The sequence below is a fragment of the Carassius carassius genome, chromosome 47 (genome assembly GCF_963082965.1).
Source record: "Carassius carassius chromosome 47, fCarCar2.1, whole genome shotgun sequence".
Taxonomy (NCBI): Eukaryota; Metazoa; Chordata; class Actinopteri; order Cypriniformes; family Cyprinidae; genus Carassius; species Carassius carassius.
In genome coordinates, this window is record NC_081801.1 from 17,070,346 (window position 1) to 17,094,282 (window position 23,937).

The 23,937-nt window shown below is 34.8% G+C and overlaps 1 protein-coding gene across 1 annotated transcript; it reads right to left on the minus strand.

Moving 5' to 3' along the window:
• Window positions 1-614: 614 nt before the first annotated feature.
• On the minus strand, window positions 615-22,397 carry LOC132130519 (glutamine--fructose-6-phosphate aminotransferase [isomerizing] 2-like). The gene is made up of 19 exons (XM_059542240.1): window positions 22,251-22,397; window positions 20,590-20,697; window positions 20,209-20,304; window positions 19,991-20,116; window positions 18,194-18,252; window positions 16,863-16,997; window positions 13,967-14,028; window positions 9,528-9,607; window positions 8,969-9,086; window positions 8,587-8,750; window positions 7,087-7,182; window positions 6,585-6,682; window positions 6,115-6,235; window positions 5,533-5,690; window positions 4,679-4,793; window positions 4,459-4,586; window positions 4,192-4,359; window positions 3,511-3,672; window positions 615-1,674 (listed from the first exon to the last, which is right to left on the minus strand). Exons 1-19 carry the CDS (start codon window positions 22,255-22,257, stop codon window positions 1,630-1,632), a joined length of 2,046 nt encoding a protein of 681 aa, XP_059398223.1. The 5' UTR covers window positions 22,258-22,397; the 3' UTR covers window positions 615-1,629.
• Between the last annotated feature and the right edge of the window lie 1,540 nt (window positions 22,398-23,937).

The following is a 23,937-nucleotide window of genomic DNA, read 5'->3' on the forward strand; positions in this document are numbered from 1 at the left end:
CCCAAATTTGACAATCTCCTTTCTGAAATGGAATATTGGAATATAGACAATTGTACCTCAGTATAATGATTATCACAATGTGACTTTGGCACTCATAATTCTATCATAGAAATGATACAGCACTTCTAACACACCTCATATGTGTAGTTTATATTTATTCAAACTGAATACTATATAAAATTAAATCCTGAATGATATTTGTGCATCTATTTAATTATTATTTTCAGTTAATTAACTGATACATTTTTCCTGATTTGGTCCTTCTTGCTGCCAAATTAAACACATATTGGCAAATAAATTATATGTATTAATGTAAGCCAAAAACAATGGTGTGCAAATCAGTGGCCTGTTCAAAACAGACAACCAATCCGTCATGTTTCTGTCATTGTAAGTGCCTACAGTATATGCCGTCTATACAACAGCTCTGAAAAATATGCTTGTTCTGGCTTTTGTCGGTTTAATTCCATACTTTTTTGTGTGTTAACAAATCTTTCAAGGCCACAAAAGATATATTATCAAAATCATAAAACTACTATAACATCTGTAGGGAAATGAATGGATAAATAAATAAATGACAATAAAATCATATGGAATGAATAAAGTTACTGACACTGTTGTTGGTTGCATTGCTTTTTATTTACTAGCAATTATTAAGAAATATAAAGCATCTTTTTTATATTTATAGCTGCTCTTTATGGTATAACCCTCAACCCATAACTTTAAAAAAATATGATTTTAAAACTGATTTTAAAGGATGTATATGACAACTATACCAGGAAAATGCATACCAGGGAAAATATGTTTTAAACCAACCAGGAAAAGTCTCAAAGAATTTTGTCCCAGTAAGAAAGAAAAAAAAGTTATGATGAGGGTTTGAAATCTTATTTCGGCACAAAATATATAGATTAAAAAATTCATCACTGAAATAATTCATTAAAAAAAAATTAAATGCATGTCTAATAACACAATGATTTTTCCTACAACAAGTGCTTCACAGTCAAAGTAAACTAACAGTACAGTAAAATCTCCAGTGGAACCCAGTTATTTATATTATAGTTACGCTAAGATAACTGAATGCTAAGTTCATGTGATTAACACTTGCTTGCTCCAGCTGAATTTTTGGCATAATTTTCTGTAGTACAGAGAAATATGTGCAATGTAATAATAATGACAAATAGTGTTTCCTAGCAAACAATGGGTAATAGGACTTCATTTTAAAACCAATTCATACTTGCACATCCATGTGCTTCCACATCTACACATCACTTCCTTACCCACTTAACATAACTATGATCTTTGGTCCCTATGATTGGTGGCAAGTTTCTTGGACACACAGATTAATGTATTGTACTTCGGTTTTGTCAGAGGTAAACTTTTGACTTCGTTGTTATTCTACAGGATTGTTTAAGAGCTGAGAGAAAAGGGTGTAAGACACAGTTTAGGGTTCCCTTCATTTGCACTTGGATGTTGAGGCACTTGGACTTTAGGGATTTGATCATAATTCATAAATACCCACACTCCCACATTCATACAGATGCAAACAGACGTAAACACACACACTAGTAATTGCACTTTGGTGGTCAGAATTCTCCTCTTCTACTTTGATTAGTTCATATTTCCTGGGAGGAGTCACTCTACGGTCACAGATTTGGCCAGGTTTCTTGGGCAGTCCACCTGATGAGAATAAAAAAAAAATTATGATCTGTAATAAAAATAAACATGAAAGATTCAGCAAATAGCTCTTCTTTTTTTTGTATTGATTGTTTATTTTAAATGGTTCTAAAAAAAGTGACAAATGAATATATATATATATATATATATATATATATTACAATAAAAAACATTATAATAAAAATATAATTATACAAAAATTAGGGCTGTCAAACGCATCCAAAATAAATGTTTTTATAATATATTTGATATAATAATATATAATATAAAAGTGTGTGTATATATATATATATATTTTATATATGAATATATGAATATATATATATATATATATATATATATATATATATATATATATATATATATATATATATATGAGTATATAATTTGTATGCGATTGACATACAAAATACAATATTCTATTTTGAAATTACTCTAATTACAAAAGAATTAGCAAAATACTATTTGAAAAGGTTTATATTTTAAGGAATTATACAATTTTTATTAATGTCTGAACCCTTATTCTGACGACATTCACTGAAGCGGATCTGTTAGTGAGCAAGTCATGTAATACTACATTTTTTCGGTAACATTTTACAATAAGGTTCCATTAGTTAATGATAGGTAATGATAGTTAATGTAACTAACATGAAAAAGCAATGAACAATACATTTATTACAGTTTATTATTCTTTGCTAATGTTAATTAGTGAAAATACATTAGTTCATGTTAGCTCAGTGCATTAACTAATGCTAACAAGCACAACTTTTGATTTTAAAAATAAATTAGTAAATGTTGAAATTAACAGTAAATGAACAATGTACTTCTCCGTGTGACTTGCATCAAAGTTTAACTGTCAGCAAAAGTCCACTGAACGATAGCTGGATCCGAAATCCCCCCCATAACTTTATATAAGGCACTATTCAAGTGAACTCATTCAATCCCACAATGCACCACAAAAAACGAGTGTGCAACTGGTGCATGCTCAATGGCTAGAGAATACCCATAATGCACTGTGGGAGTCACGCGTCGAATGAATTTCCATGTCTCGCCAGAAGATGGCGCCCGCAGTTGAATAATCAATCCGTCCATATTACAAAGCGCTCAATACATGGCTTACAGCATAATACAACACAGGTAAAAAAAATAATTGTAAATTGATTATTAAATTGTTTAATTAGGACTTATACATCATTTCTGTGGCAGAGTTCAAGACAAATCCTTTAATCTTACTACTGGAGACGCTAGTTTCAAATAGTATACAGCCATGCACAAACTATGCAAAAGCGACAGTTCTTTCTGTGCACTCAAAAGTGGCTCTTCAATGTGCGGACATCTCACCTTCAAGGACTCGACAGATTAAATGAACCCAGAGAAGAGTTCTGTGTGAAAGAAGGCGGAGCCTCAGCTCAAACCTCCTATGACGTAATCGTCACGGACCAATGGTAGTACGATTGTGCATGTTCGAAATTACATCACATCAGTTCGTTTTTCGATTTCGCTTGAAGTACATCAAGGCCTTTAGTGGGACAACACCTTAAGCAGGTTTATATATATAAATCTTTGGTCACACTTTATTTTAGGGTCCAATTCTCACTATTAACTAATCATTAACTATGACTTTTGCATTAATTAACTCCATATTTGCTGCTTATTAATAGTTTATAAGGTAGTTGTTAAGTTTAGTGTATTGGGTAGGATTATGGATGTCATGCATTATATGTACTTTATAAGCACTAATAAACAGCCAATATGTTAATAATAGACATGCTAATAAGCAACTAGTTATTAGTGTGAATTGGACCCTATACTAAATGAATAATGGAAAGGTAAACGTACATCATATCCTCTGAGAACAGCCAGATGGAAGGATATGAGCTGCAGTGGAATGACACTGAGGATGCCCTGCAGACAGTCCACTGTGTGAGGCAGTTCAATGGTCTTATATGCCATTTTACTGATCTCTGGGTCGTCCTGGCAACATAGGATGATGGGGCGGCCCTAAAAGATAAAGTGTTGAATGATTGGACATATTTCCAGACAGGAAATTGATACTTCTATTCAGCAAGAATGCATTAAATCTATCAAAAGTAAAAAAAAAAAGTAAAGTAAAGTAAAAGTAAAGGCATAATGCTGCAAAAAAAAAAAAAACTATTTCAAATTTCACTTTCTATTAATCAAAAAGATTAGAAAACCTAAATCACAATTTCCACAATTTTCCACAGTTTTAAAAATGTATAAGAAATGTTCTTTTAGCATCAAATCAGCATATTATAGTAAATTGTAAAGGATCATGTGACACTGAAGTAAGACTGGCGTAATGATGCTGAAAATTCAGCTTTGCCCTCACAGGAAAAAATGACTTTTTAAAATACATTAAAATAGAGAACAGCTTTCGATTAAATAAATGCCTTGATGAATATAAAACACTTCAAAACCATTCAAAAAATCTCAGGACCCAAGCTTTTTATCAGTAGCATGGTTTACTGGTGGACAGTTTTATCACATTATGATTGTTACCTGTCTGGCAGTGACCTGTTGCAAGGCATTATGGCACTTTTGGTAGCAAGCATCTCTCATGATGATCATGATGACAGGCATATGCTTGTCAATCAACGCCAATGGGCCGTGCTTCAACTCTCCAGCCATAATGCCCTCTGAGTGCATGTAAGTGATCTCTTTTATTTTCTACAGGGCATAAAGACCAAGAAAATGTGATTGACTAAACAACACTTCTCTTTACATGATCAGTTATATTCCTCCAGCTATATCCTGCATCATACTCACCAGAGCCCCCTCTAGGCAGGTGGAGTAGTTGTAGCCTCGACCCATGACTAATAGAGACCTCTGATGGTGGAGCTCATCTGCAATGCTTTTGATTTTGTCATCAAGAGCCAGAACTTCCTTGATCAGCTCTGAATGGAAGGCGATGTCAAGGTTAATCTTATCTCAAAGCACATTTGAACTGCTGCATAAAATCATTACGGCAATTATGTCAAATACCCACCTGGCAGTTTCTTGAGGCCATTGATGATCTCCAGTCTTCTCTGCTGCATTGAAAGCCTGTCTTCACTCATCATCAGGGCAAACATGATCAGAGACACAAACTGACTAGTGTAGGCCTGCACATAATCAGAAAGACACAATTAATATGAAATTAGTAGCACACACACACATAAAAAGGACGGGTGAGAAACAAACAATGTATAATATAATATAACATATATTTTTTTAATGAATAGTATTATTTATTAAGGATACATTAAACTGACCAAACATGAGAGTTAAGTCTTTTATATTGTACAAAGGATTTCAATTTCAAATAAATGCTGTTCTTTTGAATCCTGAAAAACTTATACTTATACTTACAATAATATAATATAATATAATATAATATAATATAATATAATATAATATAATATAATATAATATACAATTAGTGCTGTGCAATGATTCATCGCGATTAACTGAATCCAAAATAAAAGTTTTTGTTCACATAATATATGTGTGTGTACTGTGTATATTTATTATGCATATATAAATACAAACAGATGCATATATATATTTAAGAAAAATATGTAATGTTTATATATTAAATATATTTATATATAATATATAAATTATATGAATATAAATATATATTCTAAATATATACTGTGTGCGTGTCTTTATATATGCATAATAAATATACACAGTACCAACATATATTGAGTAAACAAAAACTTTTTTTATCTGAATGCAATTAATCTTTTGACAGCACTAAAGAAAATAAATATAATATAATATGTTTATATATAAATTCTTTATTGATATTTGATATTATTAGGCCAAAATGTTAATTTTCATTGGGCTCTATAGTACCTTAGTGCTGGCAACTCCAACCTCAGGGCCAGCATTGATGTGAACTCCACAGTCGGTCTCCCTGCAGATGGAGCTGCCAACAGTGTTGGTGACTCCTACAGTCAGTGCCCCGCGCTGCTTACAGTAGCGTAATGCCATCAGAGTGTCTGCCGTCTCACCTGATTGAAAGAAATTAGCAATATATAAAGCAAACCACTTTTTCAGCATCATTGACATGCATGAGTTAGTGTCATCAACCAAAAAACCCTGCTGCATCAGTAACAGTATTTTACTCTACTCAAAAAAATGTAAGCATTCATATTCAAGTCTGACTTTTGAGCGCAGAATTTGACATCCTGAAAATTCGGAGCAAAGTTTTAGACATCTTGAGACCACTAAAGAAATGAATGTACTCTTCTTCTTTTTTTCTTGAGAAACAACCTGAGATTTTTTTTTCTGTCTTGTTGCCATCTAGGTACATGTATCTGGAGATTATATCACCTCATGCACTTACAGTTGTGTAATTCAGTGCCATATCAGTTCAAAGGTTATTATTATCAATGCTTTAATTGCTGAATAAAAATCATGAGAGCTGCACTTTACCCGACTGGCTGATGAAGAAACAGACATCATCTCTGAAAACGGGTGTGATGCGGTCTAGGAAATCACTGGCCAACTCGACCATAACAGGAAGCTCAGTCAACTCTTCAAGGATCTGACGTGTCTGCGCAGAAAATCAGAGGTAATGCTGAAATCATGTGCTCAAGTTAAGAAAAACGTACAGCCGGCTGGTCAGCGATGGCCTTCAATATACGAAATCGGTATGTTGCCATGGATGATGGATGACAATCAAATATACAGTTTACCAGTCAATTTATAGTACAAAAAAAAAAAAAAACGACTGTTCAGAGAAACTCTCTATATATAATGTTTTCAAAGAGCCTTGTAATGTAAATGGATAACACATAGCAAACACACATGCAAAAACAAACATCTCATTCTGCCATCATTTTCATCTTTAAAGCAATAAATTGTTCTCTGTTATGTTCCAGACAAAAAATGCTAAAACTTACTGCCACTGCTGCATGGTAACTGGTTCCACAGCCAATCAAGATCAAGCGTCTGCATCTCTTGATCTCCTTCAGATGGTCAGACAGGCCACCAAGAATAACTGTGCACACAAATGAAATTAGCCTCAAATGATCTGGTTATAAGATTCTTTTTTACAAATAATGTTCAGTTTCTTGCATTGACTGATTGTTTCTCTTCATAAAATGTTAATATATTGTCAGGAGCCATGAGTATTAATTTTGTGTTTACTCTCAAAGTTACGGTATCCATGCACTTTTTTTTAATCGCAAAGGACCATAGTTTAAGTAAACAATCTTCTTTAATGGTTTAATGAAGAAATAAATGTAATCTAGTAAATGAACCGCAAATGTTCATTTTTGGAGGCGCTATCCTTTTAAGAATGGCTCTAATTTTGCTGCACTTTCAGGGTTGCGCCACAAAAGATAATTTAATCTAATTTAATTTCACTTGGATGTTCTGGTAAAGTGGAAGGTCATGTTGTACCTGTGTTGCTGTCAAAAAAGATTCTGCCTCTCATGGTGTTGACGACAGATTCAGGCTGCTCAAAGATCTCCTTCTGCATGAAAGCCTTGAAGTTACCTAAAGGTATAAAACATTGTGAGCACAAAAACAAAACCTACTGAACTACTATACCAAAGTCAAGGTGACATTTGGCATGAAAAGTCATTACTATTAAAACACAGAGCTGATGGAGAGATGCCAATATGAACGGAACTTCTCCAAAATTCTCCTTTTGTGTTCCACTGCCAAACTAACAGCAAATGGGTTTGGTGCATTACTTATTACACAGTGTCAGAATTAATTTTTATCTGAACAAAAAACAATCTGTCAAAACAGTTTAGAAACGTAGAGCATAATGCCTGCAACACCAAGGTCATGGGTTTGATTCCAAGGAAATGCAAAGACTGATATGTACATACTTTAAAGGGAATGTTGTTGTTTTTTTAAATTGTATTTTATACTATATTTAATTCTTCATTTTTCACTTTCTATTATTTACTAATAAAATCTCAGTGGTCAGGTGTTTTTTTTAAAACGGACTGTTCACCAAAAAATTCTGTCATCATTTACTCACCCCCAAGCTCTTTCAAAAGACATTTTGAAGTATGTTTGTAACCAAACAGTTGCTGACAGACATCTCCATAGTATGAATTATAAAAAAAATAATACTAATAAAATTATATATATATATATATATATATATATATATATATATATATATATATATATATATATATATATACCAGCAACCGTAGCCATTAAAGGGTTACTCCACCCCAAAATGAAAATAAAAAATTGTCATTAATCTGGGTTGTATCAAGCAATGGGAAAACTTTTTGTAAGTGAAGAAAAACAAAAAACAAACAAATTTATTCAATAAATCTGTGTAACTCCATATCACTGTGCTGCGTGTGCTCTCCTATGTCCTCCGCGCCACAAGGATGCGCTATTTTATTTCAAATCAAAGCTAAATACACGTAGAAACAGGTGATATGGTGATATGGAGTGACACAGAGGAGACTGTTGACAAAGGAATTATTGAATAAAGTCGTTATTTTTGTTTTCTTCACTTACAAAAAGCTTTCCCATCGCTTCATATAACCCAGATTGCACATCTGATGGCAGATGGAGTATTCTGACGATGACTTTTCGTACCTTTTATGGACCTTGACACTGTTATTTACTTGGCAATCTATGGGACCGTCTCAAGCCTCCAGGTTTTAATCGAAAATATCTTAAATTGTGTTCCGAAGACGAACGGAGCTTTTACGGGTTTGGAACGACATGGGGGTAAGTGATTACTGAAAAAAAAAATCATTTTGGGGTGGAGTAACCCTTTAACTAAAATTCTTCCAAATATCTTTATTTGTGTTCAACAGCAGAAAGAAATTATTTTTGCTTGGAACAACATGAGGGTGAGTAAATGAAATGTTACATTTTGGGAGAACTATCCCTTTGGATGTTGTTAGTGTTATCTGGGACCTTTCATGATCTGCTGGAGCTCCATCTGTAGGGTCTGAATGACTCGGACGGAGTCTTCGCCTGCTTTACGTTTAATACGGCGCACATACAACTTCCCCTCATTCACCACGGCGACATCATCATCCTCAAGATAAATCACCTTGTTGGTATGCTCAATGATAGCACTGAGAGAGAGAAATAAAAGTAAACATATTTTAGTTGTACTATCACAATCACGAGTGTAATGAAGATATGTGGCCAGCAGGGGGCATTGCTGAACTGACATATTTATTCAGTTTCATCTCCATTTCAGTTAAAAAAATGGTATAAACTGTTTAACCTGGACATTTGCAATCTTTAGGTTTCTTAATGAGAAACAATAATGTTAATATTACACTGTTACCTAGCATCAGACGCTAAGTAAAACTCCACTGCCAGTCTGTCATCGACTGAGTGCAAGGCATTGGTACTGCCTCTTCGGTTCTCTTCGTTTTTCTCCTGTTCATTTGTCCTGGAATCACCTTAAGGAGAAAGGAAATGAATCCATACTTCTTAAAAAAATACAATAAAATTGGTGAAATATTAACAGAGAATCGTTGCTTAAAGCAGGAAACAAACTCGGGTGATTTAATATTATACAATTACCTGACTTTTCTGTTTAGCATACAGTCAAAGTCTTCATTTAATTTTTTTATTTCATAAAAAAAAACATCTTTAAATGTTTAAAACCAAATATTCACAATACAACAGGATATTTTATACTTCCACTATATAATCATCCTTTTATTATTTTATGTCATGATTAAAAAACTAAAAACATACTGACTCCAAATCTAGGGAGGTCCTACTCACTAATGATGCAAATGCAAATGAAATGTTCAGCAAACAAATACAGTATGGCTGTGGTTTTTGGGTGTTCATAACTGGTTTGGGGAGATAAACAGGTGAATGAGAAGACTTACCACAATTGTACTGGACAGGGATCTGCTCTGTGGAAAGCTCATACTGACTGCGCACACCGATGAGCAGTGGACTGCCCCTTCTGTTTGAAAAAAAGATGAGATATACAGATACATTTTCAGCTGACTACTTATGCAAAGCATGCTTTGTGTGTTTAAAATCGGACAGAGACAACAGATAAAATCTTAAAAAAAAAAAACCATGACATGACATTATGCATAAAATGTTTTTCTTTTGTTGTTTTTATGGATCAACAGCGCACCTGCTGGACTTTGCCCTAGTTTCAATGTGCAGTTTCTCTGCTCTTCCATTGGATGAATGGTGTTAGCGTAGCACTGCTGTAAACAAGACACCTGTGTTAAGAAGTTAAGGAGAGGTTTTTCACACTCTCTATTTAATATCCTTGTTAAGGTCCGCCCCACCTCCCCTCTGTTTGGGGAAATATTTCAGACCTGTCCTTTGCATGCACCACCTATCTTGCTCGGCGCAGCCCCACAGTCCCTTATGCTGACGTGCCAAATGGGTTCACACTAGAGCACTTTCTCAGTGCTTACTTTGTTTGAACTGGTTGGGCTGTTGCATTTCAGTGTGCGTAGCAAACAAAATGTTCACCATCCCATGAACTGTATTTTGGATTTTAAATCTGGACCAGCTGGTCAGAACAGAAATGTTGATAGTCAACACCCAACAGCACACCTTTTGAGATGGTTTTGCTTTGGGGGTCATGTGTAGTCAAATGACAGTCAAATGAAGGTGAGACAGGAAGTAAGAGAAAATGGAAGCGATGTGCTAATGTTATTGTGTTCTTTGGGATGGATTCTTCAAAAGAGCATATGAAAAATAAACACAAACTTTGAATCTATGATTGAAGTCTGACTACAGTTTTACATTTTTAAGGCCGACTACATTTTTACAGTTACAGTGGTTTATTTTTTTGTATTAATTATATACAATTAAAGTATTTATTGTAGAATTGGCTAATGTAGAATTATTGTAGAATTAGCTTTATTTTTATAACTCAGTATTTTCAGGTTTATCAGTTTTCATTTTATTTTTTATTTTGTTATGTGCTTTTTGTCCTGTTTATCTTTTATATTTCTATTTAGCTTTAGTGTATTTTTATTTCAGTTTTAGTTTCAGTTTTGATTTTTTTCAGTTAGTTACCAAATGAGCATTTATATAATTTTCATCTAATATACATATATTTTATATTAATTAATGAAAACATTACTTGGATTTTAGTATTATTTATTTTATTTTTTTTGTTTTAGTTTGCACTTTAGTTAACAATAATAACAATAATTGACTGATATGAGTGGTGCTTGTAAAAGTTACCTCTATGACTCAAGGGTGTTGTGGAAGCATTTATCATGGTGCTACTACTACTGTTCGTGCTCTGGATGGTTGCTAGGGTATACTTCTGAGTGAATTTATTTTAGGGCTATAAATGTTAGTGTTAATTTAAAGCTTATCTAAAATGAGAATTCTGTTATCATTTATTTACCCTCATAACTTATGTGTAACATAAAAAGATGCATCTTTGTGAAATGCTTCTGTGTGTTTTATTGCATACAATAAAAGTCACTGGGATTTGTGTGGACAAAAAGATCCTTTAATATATCTTCTTGTTCTATAGAAAAAACCCATTTAGGTTTGGGATGACATGAAAGAATATCATTTCGATAATGTTTTAGTCATTTGTTTTAGAAAAATCTAAATGGAAACATACTGAATTTTTTATATTACCCTAAATCCCTCGTCCTATTTGGGGGTTCTTGGCATCAAAGCGTTTCAAAAGCCCTTAGCATAAACTCTGTGAGCATATTCAAAGCAATGATGTAAAAACAACAAAAGGATTTTTTTCTTGCAACATGTCTTGCAACATGGCCTGTCCTAAAATGTTCCCTTCACAGTAGGACAGAATTGACCAAAACCAACAATACATTTGTTCATAATCAGAGACAGGAAGATGGGAATAATTAACTCCGGGTTTCAAAATTATATAGAGAGGGTCAGTGTACCAACCGAGCATGAAATAACCCTTCATAAAAACCTTTGTTTAATCCCTGACATTGGACAAGTCCAGGAGGCACCGCTTTTTGAGAATCTTAGTTCCTTGTCTTTAAATGTGCACATTGTAACTAATAATCATAAATCTTATCTGCCAACAGCGGATTGTAACCTTCTGGCTCCTGTACACTCCCTTAACAAAAAAAGAAGTATACTTCAAGTTTATTTTACTAAATATACTTAAGTAAAGTTCAAGTTTATTTTTAAGTATACTTTATGTAGCAAGTATACAAATATCAGTGTTCTAGTATTATAGGGTGGATTAGTGTAATGTGGGACACTGACTAATGTGGGACATCAAAGCTTCATTGCGTTTATCTCTTATTTCACAACATTAAAGTGAACATGATTGGTTTTGAATTCAAGCAGGGGTGTCAAGTTATTGAAATCACTTGACTTCCTGGAAATTATGTCAGAAATGTGGCCAAGAAAATCAACAAACCGGAAGCACCTCTTGTAAAGTTCACTGAAATGACAATGACATGGGATTTAGACTAAATTAATGTTAAGGATATAAATCTGTTCTAAATAAAACAATGTTCTAAATTGTTATCAAAACATATTTGTGATGAATTTATACATCAAATTTTGCAATCATATTCTTAAAATGTGTTGAGAAAATTTTTCTATTTTAAGAAATCTTTGTTGTCCCAGTTTAGAAAATTATGTTTCAAAATGGGACAGCATGTTTTGACTAATGTGGGACAGTCAAATATACTATGTTATTCAATTGATAAGAGGTGGATTAAGAAGGTTAAATGTCATACATGTAATTTTGTCTATTTTTGGGACTTATAATGCAGCAATATTATTTGTTTTAAGATCCAGATTCACAATTTAGCGACTAGAGGACAATGGGATCTTGGACCATAATGAGTCCATGACTGCCTTGGACTGCTTATTTCTGTTATGAAGTGTTTTTACCATTACAGTATGGCTAACATAAGCTTATAAAAAAATGCAAAATTTTATATATTTTCAAAAATTGTTTAATTATTTTGCTATCTTTATTAAGTTAAATTTAAAATTTTTGACTTCATTACATGGTTATTATTATTGTTGTAAATAATACAATAATACATTACATAAAACACAAAAAAACACAAATTCTTAAACAATTTGGCACAAGGAGCACTAATATATGTGCCATTTCCCTTTTAATTACAATAAATATTTCTTCTTATTTAGATAGGGAACATCTTGGGGTTTTCATAATGATAGAACATTTTGATGTATCATTTTGGCTTCATATGGAAATATGATGGACAAGTCAAAATGGCTAAAGGTATACCACATTACCCCAATCCACCCTACTTTTAAGTGTACCGTTTCAATACTCCTTGGGACTAAATTGGCCCACTTTCTAGTATATAAAGTATACTTTTAAGTATACTTTAAGTATAATAGTAGCAAACTTTGAGTATACAATTAGTTTACCTCTATGTTTGTAGTTTGTACTGCAATTATACTAAAAGTGAACTTACAGGTATACTGATAGTTTACTAATTAAATACTGTGTACACTTTGAAGTATAGTCCCAGTAAACTACTAGTTTAGTAGTTTTATACTTCAAGTATACTCATAAGTCATAAGTGAACTTTACATCATACCTTAAGTATACTATATGTCCCTATTCAGGTCTGAATTTGTATATATTTTGTTATTTGAATATCCGAACATACAAAATATCCAAAGAAAGAACTTTGGGTATCTGCTTGTAAACAAAAACATTTTATTCTAGCTTCATGCATTCTTTTTTAAACACTTTAATGTGGGTAAGTTTCATAAAAAATAAAGAAATAACATTTTGAACAAAAAGCTGAAAAAAGACTATGAACTGGATTCAGAATGATAATCAAAATGTAGATGGAGTCGATCAACCTCCCAAAACTTGACTGTAATTATTACCTCTTCATTTTATTTCATAAAGTTACAGTTTTGATGCTGTTTCATGTCAGTTGATCGTGTTAGATTACATGTGTTAGTATCTGTTGTTTCTTTTTTCTTCTTCACTTGTGTTTTTGTGGGGGGGAAATCTGTGCAGAAGATGTGTACTAGCACCCTCTATAGTATAATAATGTAAACATGGATTCTAGGAATAGCTCAAATATATTTAGAATTTTTGTAAGTATAAGTCAAGTATACTTAAATGTCATTTTAAGTATATTTCCGAGGAGTACATAAAGCCCATTTCTGATTTTTAGTTTAAAAGAAGTATACTAATAGCACACTTGAATAAACTTATCTTTCGTAAAGGTTGGCATGTAGAGAAATAATGGGAAAAGATTCATCTCAGAAGATGGATATAGCAAGAATGGAACAGGGTAACTTGAGTGTGTTACAGTTCAGAGAAACCATAGCTCTCACTGACCTGGTGGCAACTGCCTCTCCTGGGAAATGAATGCTTTTGAAAACCAGAGCAAATGCCCCTTCCTGGGGAAAGATAGAGAGAGAAAAAACGGTGAATGAGACAAATGTTCGTCGGTGAGGCACAGGAATAGCTAAGATACGGATCTAAATGGAAACATCATTATTCTATTGAAAAGGCAAAGGTAGGGTCTCGCGTTTCTTTGGTAGTCCCCCCCCTGTAGAGCAGCTCGGTATAAGGCATGGAGGCCCAGAGAGGTGGAGGGGGCACGGGGAGCTGAGAGGAACAGAGCCCCACAGTGAGGGTTGGACTGAAGGGAATAGGGACCCTCTGTGCTGAGAGAAATCATATTTGCCCCTACCTCCTCACTGAGCCTGTCCTGATTCGCTGCCCAGAGGAAAGCACACAGACACCAGTTCACACATATATAATCCAAAAACACTGATACGGGACTCACTGTGTAGACATGCTTTTAATTGCTCTATCTATCTATGCACACACGCACACAAACACACACACACACACACACACACACACACACACACACACACACACACACACACACACACACAGAGTATGTGTACACTACCATACGGAAGTTTTTGAAAAAGAAATTGCTCAACAAGGCTGAATTTATTTGCTTAAAAATGCATTGAAAACATAGACAAGCATAAAATATTATTACTTTTACTATTTATATATATATATATATATATATATATTTTTTTTTTTTTTTTTTTTTTTTAATGTCATTTTATGATGCAAAACTGAAGTTTTAGTAGCCATTACTCCTGTCTTCAGTGTCACATGATCCTTCAGAAATCATTCTAATATGCTGATTTGGTGATCACAGGCATTTTTTGCTTTTATCAATTTTATGATATTTCGTTTTAATATTTTACATTAAAAAGTTTATCTGGCGAAAGCGGATTGTAACCTTCTGGCTGGTCCTGATGTATAAAAATATATATGAAACATATTAGTTTAAATCATTTCTAATTATTTTGCATTACAATAATGATAATATTGGGGGAAATGTACTTAACTGACATAAAAATAACAAACAAATATGCTTTAATTTACTTCAGAGAGCAAATCATTTATTATTTACTGCGAATTCTGAAGTGAAATATGACATGAAAAGCTACTTGAAATTCACCACCAGGTACTTCAGATCAGTGTATTTAATGCTGATACTAAAACTTAATAAGAAAAAAGAAACAGAAACCTTTATTTTTAATGTGTGCGTGTCTTTCCTTGATTAAATACACAAGTGCCCGAGCCTGTTTTAATTAGTCTCAGTGAGACTAGTTTTTCCCCTCTCCTCCCTTTCAAAGCATGGCATTTAATTAATGTTCCTTAGAAACCTGTAGCTGCCTCATAAGAAAAAAACTGCACACCTTAAAAGTTATCATCCTTTTATCTCACAGCGTTCCATTAGTAAGATTGCTGCCAAAGCAGGTTAGATAGCGAGCAATTAAACATTTTTGTAATCAATTTACAGAAGCCATAAAAGATGGAAAGTTCCATAGAGATGGCGAACACTGTGAATGTCACAGAGCCATGATGCTGATAGGAAGGTAGGGTCTTTTATAAACCCATGATAAAGACTAGATTCATATGAAGAATATCTCAAAGGGCATTTCCCTCGCTCATACAACCTCACTGAACAATGTTTGGATAGAGATGAACTTCCCAGCAGAGAATATATTATGGCAATGACAGTAGTCCAAAGGTGCTGACAATGTATCATAAAACAAGCTCCAGCTATCTACATTTTAAAATCAAAGTAAAATCAGTCCCCTGGAGACGAGGAAGAGCCGTTCACCACACCATTAAGTGCTAATAAATGTTGCTATTGGTTATATAACTGACAATGAGTAAGACTAAAATCAATTTATTACAAGAGGCTTACAAGAAAAATGTATTAAAATGCAGTTAGCTGGTTCTTAGCTAACTTAGCTAGAGAAGAGGATAAATGCAGAAAAAGTGTTTGCTAATAAGCTTTTGTAAAGTTTTTATGTTTTACTTAGTGCTGCCAAACGATTAATCGCGATGAATCGCATCCAAAAGAAACGTTTTTTGTTTACATAATATATATGTGTGTGTACTGTGTATATTTATTATGTATATATAAATACACACGTGTCACGATTTGCCTACTGTGGCGGAGATGAGGAGACGAAGGAGCGTGGAAACCAGGAGGATTAATATCAAAGGGATTTATTTCCGAACACGGGCAGGATAACAAACGTAGACCCATGGGTTGACAACCAATACCGGACAAGGGAAAATAAGAAACAAAGTGTTTATATTAAGCGACTAATTATGGAAATCAATGGGACAGAGCTGGGATCAAATAAACACAATCAGGGCAGGAACAGGAAGACCAAAAAAAAAAGGACATGGAAACATATGGGGAGCAAAACACACACCAAATATGGAACAGAGTCTGACAACAACCATGTATATATTTAAGAAAAACATGTCTTGTTTATATATAAAATATTTATATTTATATATAATATACATTTTATATATTTAAAATATATGCATGTGTGTTTATATATACATTTATATATACATAATAAACACAAACATATGCACTCGTATATTATATAAACAAAAACGTTTATTTTGGATGCGATTAATCGTTTGACAGCACTAGTCTTACTTTGATTATCTGTGAGAACTTTGAGGGACTGACTACAACTATCAAAAACGAGTAACTACCCCTCAAACAAAGTACGTCTGAACTTCTTTTCCTGAAAACGAGCAAGAACTGGCCTTTAACTTTCACAATCCGAGCAAGGGGTTCCCAGAGGCATGTGAGTAAGACCACCCCCCTCATCCCAAACACACACACACTCGCACACACATACACACTCGTGATGCTTACCAGCTGCTTGATGACGCGCTCCACTAGGGTGGAGAAGGACACATAATCATTCTCGCGGTTGTCATAGAGATACTTGATCAACTTCGGGATGACCTCTGTGTCTGTGTCCGACTCGAACTCATAGCCTTTAGAAACCTTCAATGGGTTGAGATGGAAAAGTCATGGTTACAGACACAAGGACAAAAACAAAAACAAAACATGGAAAAGAAATCAGAGATAAATTAAACTGAAAGAGAGAGAAAGTGAAATACTAAACATAATAGCTTTGAACATTTCCTCGTTTCTTATGAATTTCGAATTTCTCAAGTTGATCACACAGATGCCAACTCTACATCTACGACTAACAGAACAACAAACATCGCTACACTCCTGACAAGGGCCCTTTTTTGCCTGTGAAATCTGACCAGAATTTTGCTAATACAATCACACCCTTACAATCATGATGACATCAAAACCGACTAAATTCCACTCTAATTCGATGTGGTTTAATGTTTCTGTTTGTTATTTCATATAAATATAAATGTGACTATATTTAAGATTTTAATACATTGTTCTTTGACCAACGGCCGACGATTGAAATGACTTTTCTTTTCCGCGTTAATGTTAAGACTGTTTAGGCTACTAGATAATGTTAACCAGTAACCAAACAGATCTTTAAGGCATTGTTTTAGCAAACTCGCATTTGTTCTGGTTCCATTCTGGTACAGTGGGTAGAGAAAAGAATCACATTTTGTTGCTTTGCAGCCTGAGGAGGGATATCTTACAGGTTGCTCCAAACTGGATGAAAGAGTCTGGTCCGAGAGGCGACAAAGAGGCCTAAAGCAACTCTGAAGCAGTTACAGGAATTAATGACTGAGTGGTTATTGTGTGAATGTGACAATGATATCACGAATTCTCCACAAATTTGGCTTGTATGGGAGAGTTGCAAAAAAAAGCCACTCCAAGAAAGGCCATATGCGGTCAACAATTTGTCTGGCGGAAATACAATATAGTTCACTATCCAAACAACAGCATTCCTTCAGTAAAGCATGGAGGTGGTAATATTCTGTTATGTGGGTGTTTCTCTGCAGAAGAGACTAGAGACTTGTCAGGATAGAAGGAAAATGGATGGGCAAAATAATATCACATTCTTGAGGAAAATCTGCTGCCCTCTGTCAGAAAGTTGTCAATGGGAAGAAGGTTTACCTTCCAACATGACAATGACCCAAAGCACACCGCAAAACTGATTCTTTTCTATACCCACTGTATGTAGCACCTGCTTTCCACAGTCTAAAGTAAAATGGATGGCATGGCAAGGGCTCTAGTAAAGAGGTCATTAAAATACTGCTTACCAGGAACTTCTTCAGCTCCTTGTAATTTGTGATGATGCCGTTGTGGATGACAACAAATTCTGGAGAGAAACATAAGAAGCAGATGGAATATATTCAAAATGATTTAATTCATTTCCAGATGAATGAGAACTTGGGTGAAAACATGTAAGTAAAAACACAAATTATACAAGGGTCTCGATTCCCGTCCCTAGAGGGATACCTTCCTGAAATGGAATGAAGCTCTAACCTGTCTCAAGTTCAACCTGATAATCCCGAAGACCTTGATTAGCTGGTTTAGGTGTGTTTGATTGTAATGAAAAAAAAAAAAATATTGTAACTGAAACTATGCAAGATGAAACTCTGCAGGAATGTCATCCCCTCAAATATATCCAACATCTATTAAAGTTCATACATTAATTAACTTTTACAAGCCGTTCACGGATGTAGGCCTACATGCCTTCTGTTTCAAAGTGAAACAACCTTGAATAATGTCTGTTTGACAAACTGTTCATGATCTTTGCGCGGTGTAGTAATTTTATATAGATGCTATTGTTCAAAACACTGGTAAAAACATAAAAACATAGTAAAAAAACAAATTCTTTAGACACACCCATAGTTTTGTCTTGATCTTAAAGACCTAAAGGCGTATAAGTTTAATGTGACACACAATAGTGTACTCCTATATCAGTACATATCCAGACTGTTCAGAGTTTTTTTTTTTTAAAGAACAAAATAAAATTGATTTGTTTAATGCTGCTTTGTACGGATGTTCTTTGGATCATTCTCAAATCCAGCTAGATGACATAAACATAAGGTAAAACATAAATGAAAAATAAAACTTTCGAACCACACTGAATTTTGCCTGTAATATTGTTTCTATCTAGTGTCAAGCTGATCTGGAATCAGTAGCAAAGCAAACTGTGTGGCGAGGGGAACCTTCTGCTTCTCTACTTCTACCCACTACTTTAGGTGTTTATTTTCAGAGGTGAACCTCACATCAGAACCCTCATTTCACAGCATTATGGCCTTTGCTAGTCTTTCATTTACAAGCACAATCTAATGGCTTTAAAGCAACCTGTCCTCCAACCAATACGCTCGTATAGGTCGTTTGTCCAAATCCCTGAAATACGACCCATCAGAGCATATACTACAATTGCGCCCCTATCGTCAAAAGGACGTTTTCATATTAATGTTTTGTACGCTTTTATTTGCACTCTGGTTTGAGTTTCGTGTAGCTAAGTTGGTAGATTATTGCGTTATACCTTGATATGTAATCATGCTATCATGGGTTCGATCCCAGGGAATGGACGTGCACGAAAATGTATATGCTCAATAAATCATAATTCAGCATGATTTCTGTGAGGGTTAGGTTTAGGGGTGGGGTTAGGTGTGGGTCATTCGAACGAATAAGCCACCTAGTAAAATATGTAGGAAATACTATGAGATCGGTGTAAAAAGCCCACACATTGCATTTAAATAAACGTGCGTTTTGATTGGTAATGACGTTATACGTCATTTCATGACGACAGACGCAATGCGATACTGTCATTATTTTTACGCCCGCTAGAGGGCGCTTAACTTTAAAACGTAAATATAGGTCGTAATAAGGTGCTTGCACAAACGACCTATATGGTCGTTTTTTGTTGGAGGACAGGCTCCTTTAAAGCCTGTGTTGGCTACCCAGTCCTATCTTTTCTGGATAAAGAGCTCACGAACTGACGGCAACCTCAGCTTCTTTACTAATGACCCGATATAAAGCAGATGGCCATCATAAGGTCAGCTGATTTATGTTGTTTCCCATCTCGCTTTATGTTTTACCATTGTTCTTGTCAGATCGATGTGGGTGGCTGTTGAGTGAACTGGGCTCTCCATGCGTGGCCCAGCGAGTGTGTGCAATGCCAAAGTGTGTGTCCAGTTCTGCCTCGAAATCGATGGAGTTGTTCTCTGATAATACAAACAGTAAATAATCTGAGAGAATGAATCATTAAACCAAACACTTTAAAGACAAACACTGATAATAAAGTGGGATTACATACTGTAGATCTCTTCATCAAGAGCTTTCACCTTCCCTGTCTTCTTATAGAGGCTGATACTAACAGCATGATCTTTCCCTGAGCCGTCTACTGCAACACCTGACCAAAAACATCCACAGTTTTCATCAAAGAACAACACCACTCACTCTATGTCTATTTCGAATTCTTAATAAATAGGAGGCTGAGCATGCAAAAAACACGATTAAGAGCACAATAATCCCCTTCACACAAGTATCGACTGACTGCTTCAGCTACATCAGTGGAAGAACTGACACTCCAGGCCCTCTGTGCTGCCAAGATCCAAGAAACGAGGCCACTGTTCACGTCTTCAAGCAGTATCTGTTACCTGTGGAACACAGTGACATTACCCTCACAGAGTCTTACCTGCAGAGTCATAACCCCTGTATTCCAGTCTTTGAAGTCCCTTTATTAGGGTCTGTAAGATATCCCTCCTCGTCCGTGGTACTCTGTAATTCAGGTAGGCGAAAATTCCTGCCGGGTACAAGGTAACAAAGCTTGGAGAGTGTAGAATAGCTTACACTACACATGCTGTGACATTTTAAAGCATCCCAGACAGTAAACATCCCAAAAAAACGGTTTTATAGACTGAATGACAAAAAAACATATTAAGACAATAAATACAATCTTATCATATTGTAAATGATTCGGACAAACCAATTAACTAAATGAAGTTTATTCTTATTCAAACAGACAAATAGAAAACACAGACAGACAGACAGACAGACAGACAGACAGACAGACAGACAGACAGACAGACAGACAGATAGATAGATAGATAGATAGATAGATAGATAGATAGATAGATAGATAGATAGATAGATAGATAGATTTGTCATTTCAAAATTGATTGGTTAAAGTGTATTGCTGAATATTGACAAGCATTTGTGATAAACTAATATATACTTTGTCATTTCTAATGAAACTTTTGTATTTAAAATATTTAAAACATGACGTGTTTCATTAGTAATTACACATATTTAATGATGATGTTGAAAATGTAGAACTTTTAAAATAAATTAATTTTAAATGCAGAACAACACTATGGTTCAGTTTAACATTTGAATTACATTTTAAGTGCACTGAATAAAATTGAGCGTGCTTCTTTTTCACAAGGGCAGACGGAAAAACAGACAGACAGACAGACAGACAGACAGACAGACAGACAGACAGACAGACAGACAGACAGACAGACAGATAGATAGATAGATAGATAGATAGATAGATAGATAGATAGATAGATAGATAGATAGATAGATGGACATATTGTATTCAGAAGCAACTACTTTACAGAAGAGCTTAGTTCTTATTAATATTAATGCAACAACAGTAAATATTGTGATAATGTGCTCTTCAAAACAACTTACAAATCAGTTTTTTATAAGACAGTGGTTTCTGAGCAAACCCCTGTCTCTACTCATCATCACAGTTGTCTCCCCAATACAATCAGAGATTAGGCCTACTAAATTACTTTGAGGCAAGGAGCTTATTAAAATTCCCTGAGTGTCAGACATAGTGATAAAGTTTAGTTAACACACTTTTAATCAGCCACGTCGCCAACTGAAAGTTGTGGATCCAGATTGTGTTTGGATGCGTCTTAAAACGCAGTGTTTGCTGCTTCCTAGACAGCATTCGAGTGTGTCACAAACACATCAAGCCCAAACCTAGATATCAGGCAGCAAATTTAAACTCTGTAGGTTCGCTAGCGCCTATAGTGTTCAGAAACGCTGTCTGCGTAGGGAGCTCCGCGGGTTTTAAGACACCTCTGTCGCACTCCAAACCGGATCTGTCACTTCAGCTGTCACAACTCCGGTGAAGGATAGCCAGACCAACCAAATATTTACGCTGGCATGACATCTCAATATTGATTCACGTTCACACACACAGGCACGGATAGATTAAAACAGGCGACAACGATCTGAAGTACGATTGTTATGACAGTATGAGAATACATTTATCTAATCACAGCCATTAATTTACAGTATTCCTATTGCTGTAAAGTAATAATAATAAAAAGCTGAACTTACCGCACATCGTTCAAGTGTATTTTTTCTAATGTAAGGTAGTTTAGAGGGTCTGGTGGTGAAGTGGAGCGGAGAGAGTGACAATCCAAAGACTTCGAGGAGGAACTACGAACAGACGCTTTGCTTATACCTTATACCTCAGAACCTGCTCCACCTCTGCTAACCAGGAGAAAGTTAGCCCCGCCCACCGCTCACTGATTGGAAGGACTGTGAGCTTCATTCTTGCTCGATACTCAAGATTCCTGTATTTGATCATGTTTTATGTTTAGAAACTTTGTTCCATATATGATATTACAGACTACTGAGTGTAAATACGCCCTACACAGGCTGCGTGCTGTGCCACATATGTAAAATGTGTTTATCCAAATGGAGGAATTATGTAAATTATATATATATATATATATATATATATATATATATATATATATATATATATATATATATATATATATATATATATATATATATATATATATAATTGTAAATTATGGTGGAGAAAAGCAGAAATTTAAAAATGGCTGTTTTAATAGTAACAACCTTAAGAACGTTTATAATATTTATAAATGACTGAAGATAGATGAGAACACACACAGTCACACTCTTGTATATATGAGGACAAACCACGTTTCTATTGCTTTTGAATAGAGCTGAAAACCCCACCATACCCTATAAGAAGAACTTTCCAGTATGCCAACTAGAGTTTACGTGAAGAACTGACACTGTGTGAAGAGATGCAGGTATTCACTCCCATACAGACTTTAAGAGCATCAGTGAGGTTAATTGTACTGAATGTGCACTGACTGTTGTTCCAAACCTGTAGGCTATGACATTCTTTCTTCTTAAGGACAGAAAAGAAGATACTTTGAGAATTATCTGTGTGTGTGTGTGTGTGCTCTTGTTTTTGTAACATATCAGGACACAACTCTGTATAATGACATGGGTATGACACAGGTATTACAAGGAGAGGGTGACTTATGAGGACATAACCCATGTCCCCATTTTTTAAAACGCTTATGAATCATACAGAATGAGTTTTTTTGAGAAAGTAAAAATGCACAAAGTTTCCTGTGAGGGTTAGGTGTAGGGTTGGTGTAGGGCCATATAATATACAGTTTGTACAGTATAAAAAACATCGGATGTCCCCACTTTTCACAAAAACAAACGTGTTTGTGTGATTGTGTGTGTGTGTGTGTGTGTGTGTGTGTGTGTGTGTGTGTGTGTGTGTGTGAGTGCGTGTGTGTGTGTGTGTGTGTGTGTGTGTGTGTGTGTGTGTGTGTGTGTGTGTGAGAGGGAGTGTGTGTCTGTGTGTGTGTGTGTGTGTGTGTGTGTGTGTGTGTGTGTGTGTGTGTGTGTGCATGTTTATGTGGTTTATGAGGACATATATTTGTGTAATGACATGGGTATGACCAAAGACTAGGGCGATGGAAAATAGTTTGTACAGTATAAAAACCATTACGCCTATGGTGAGTCCCCATAAACCACATATACCAAAATGTGTGTGTGTGTTCCACAGAAGAAAGAGGTTTGAGACAGATGACAGGGCCCTATTCAATACAGTGGCTAAATTAACGAAAAATAAAGCCTCAACAAGTGTTGACATTTCCCAACATCACAACAGTAATGACTTTATGAACTACTTTACTTCTAAAATCGATACTATTAGAGATAAAATTGCAACCATTCAGCCGTC

Coding starts and splice junctions, on each gene's coding strand:
- LOC132130519 (XM_059542240.1), bottom strand. Junction 5,691..6,114: donor TTTCTTCATCAGCCAGTCGG/GTAAAGTGCAGC, acceptor TCTTTCAATCAG/GTGAGACGGCAGACACTCTG. Junction 4,360..4,458: donor CCTGCCTAGAGGGGGCTCTG/GTGAGTATGATG, acceptor TATGCCCTGTAG/AAAATAAAAGAGATCACTTA.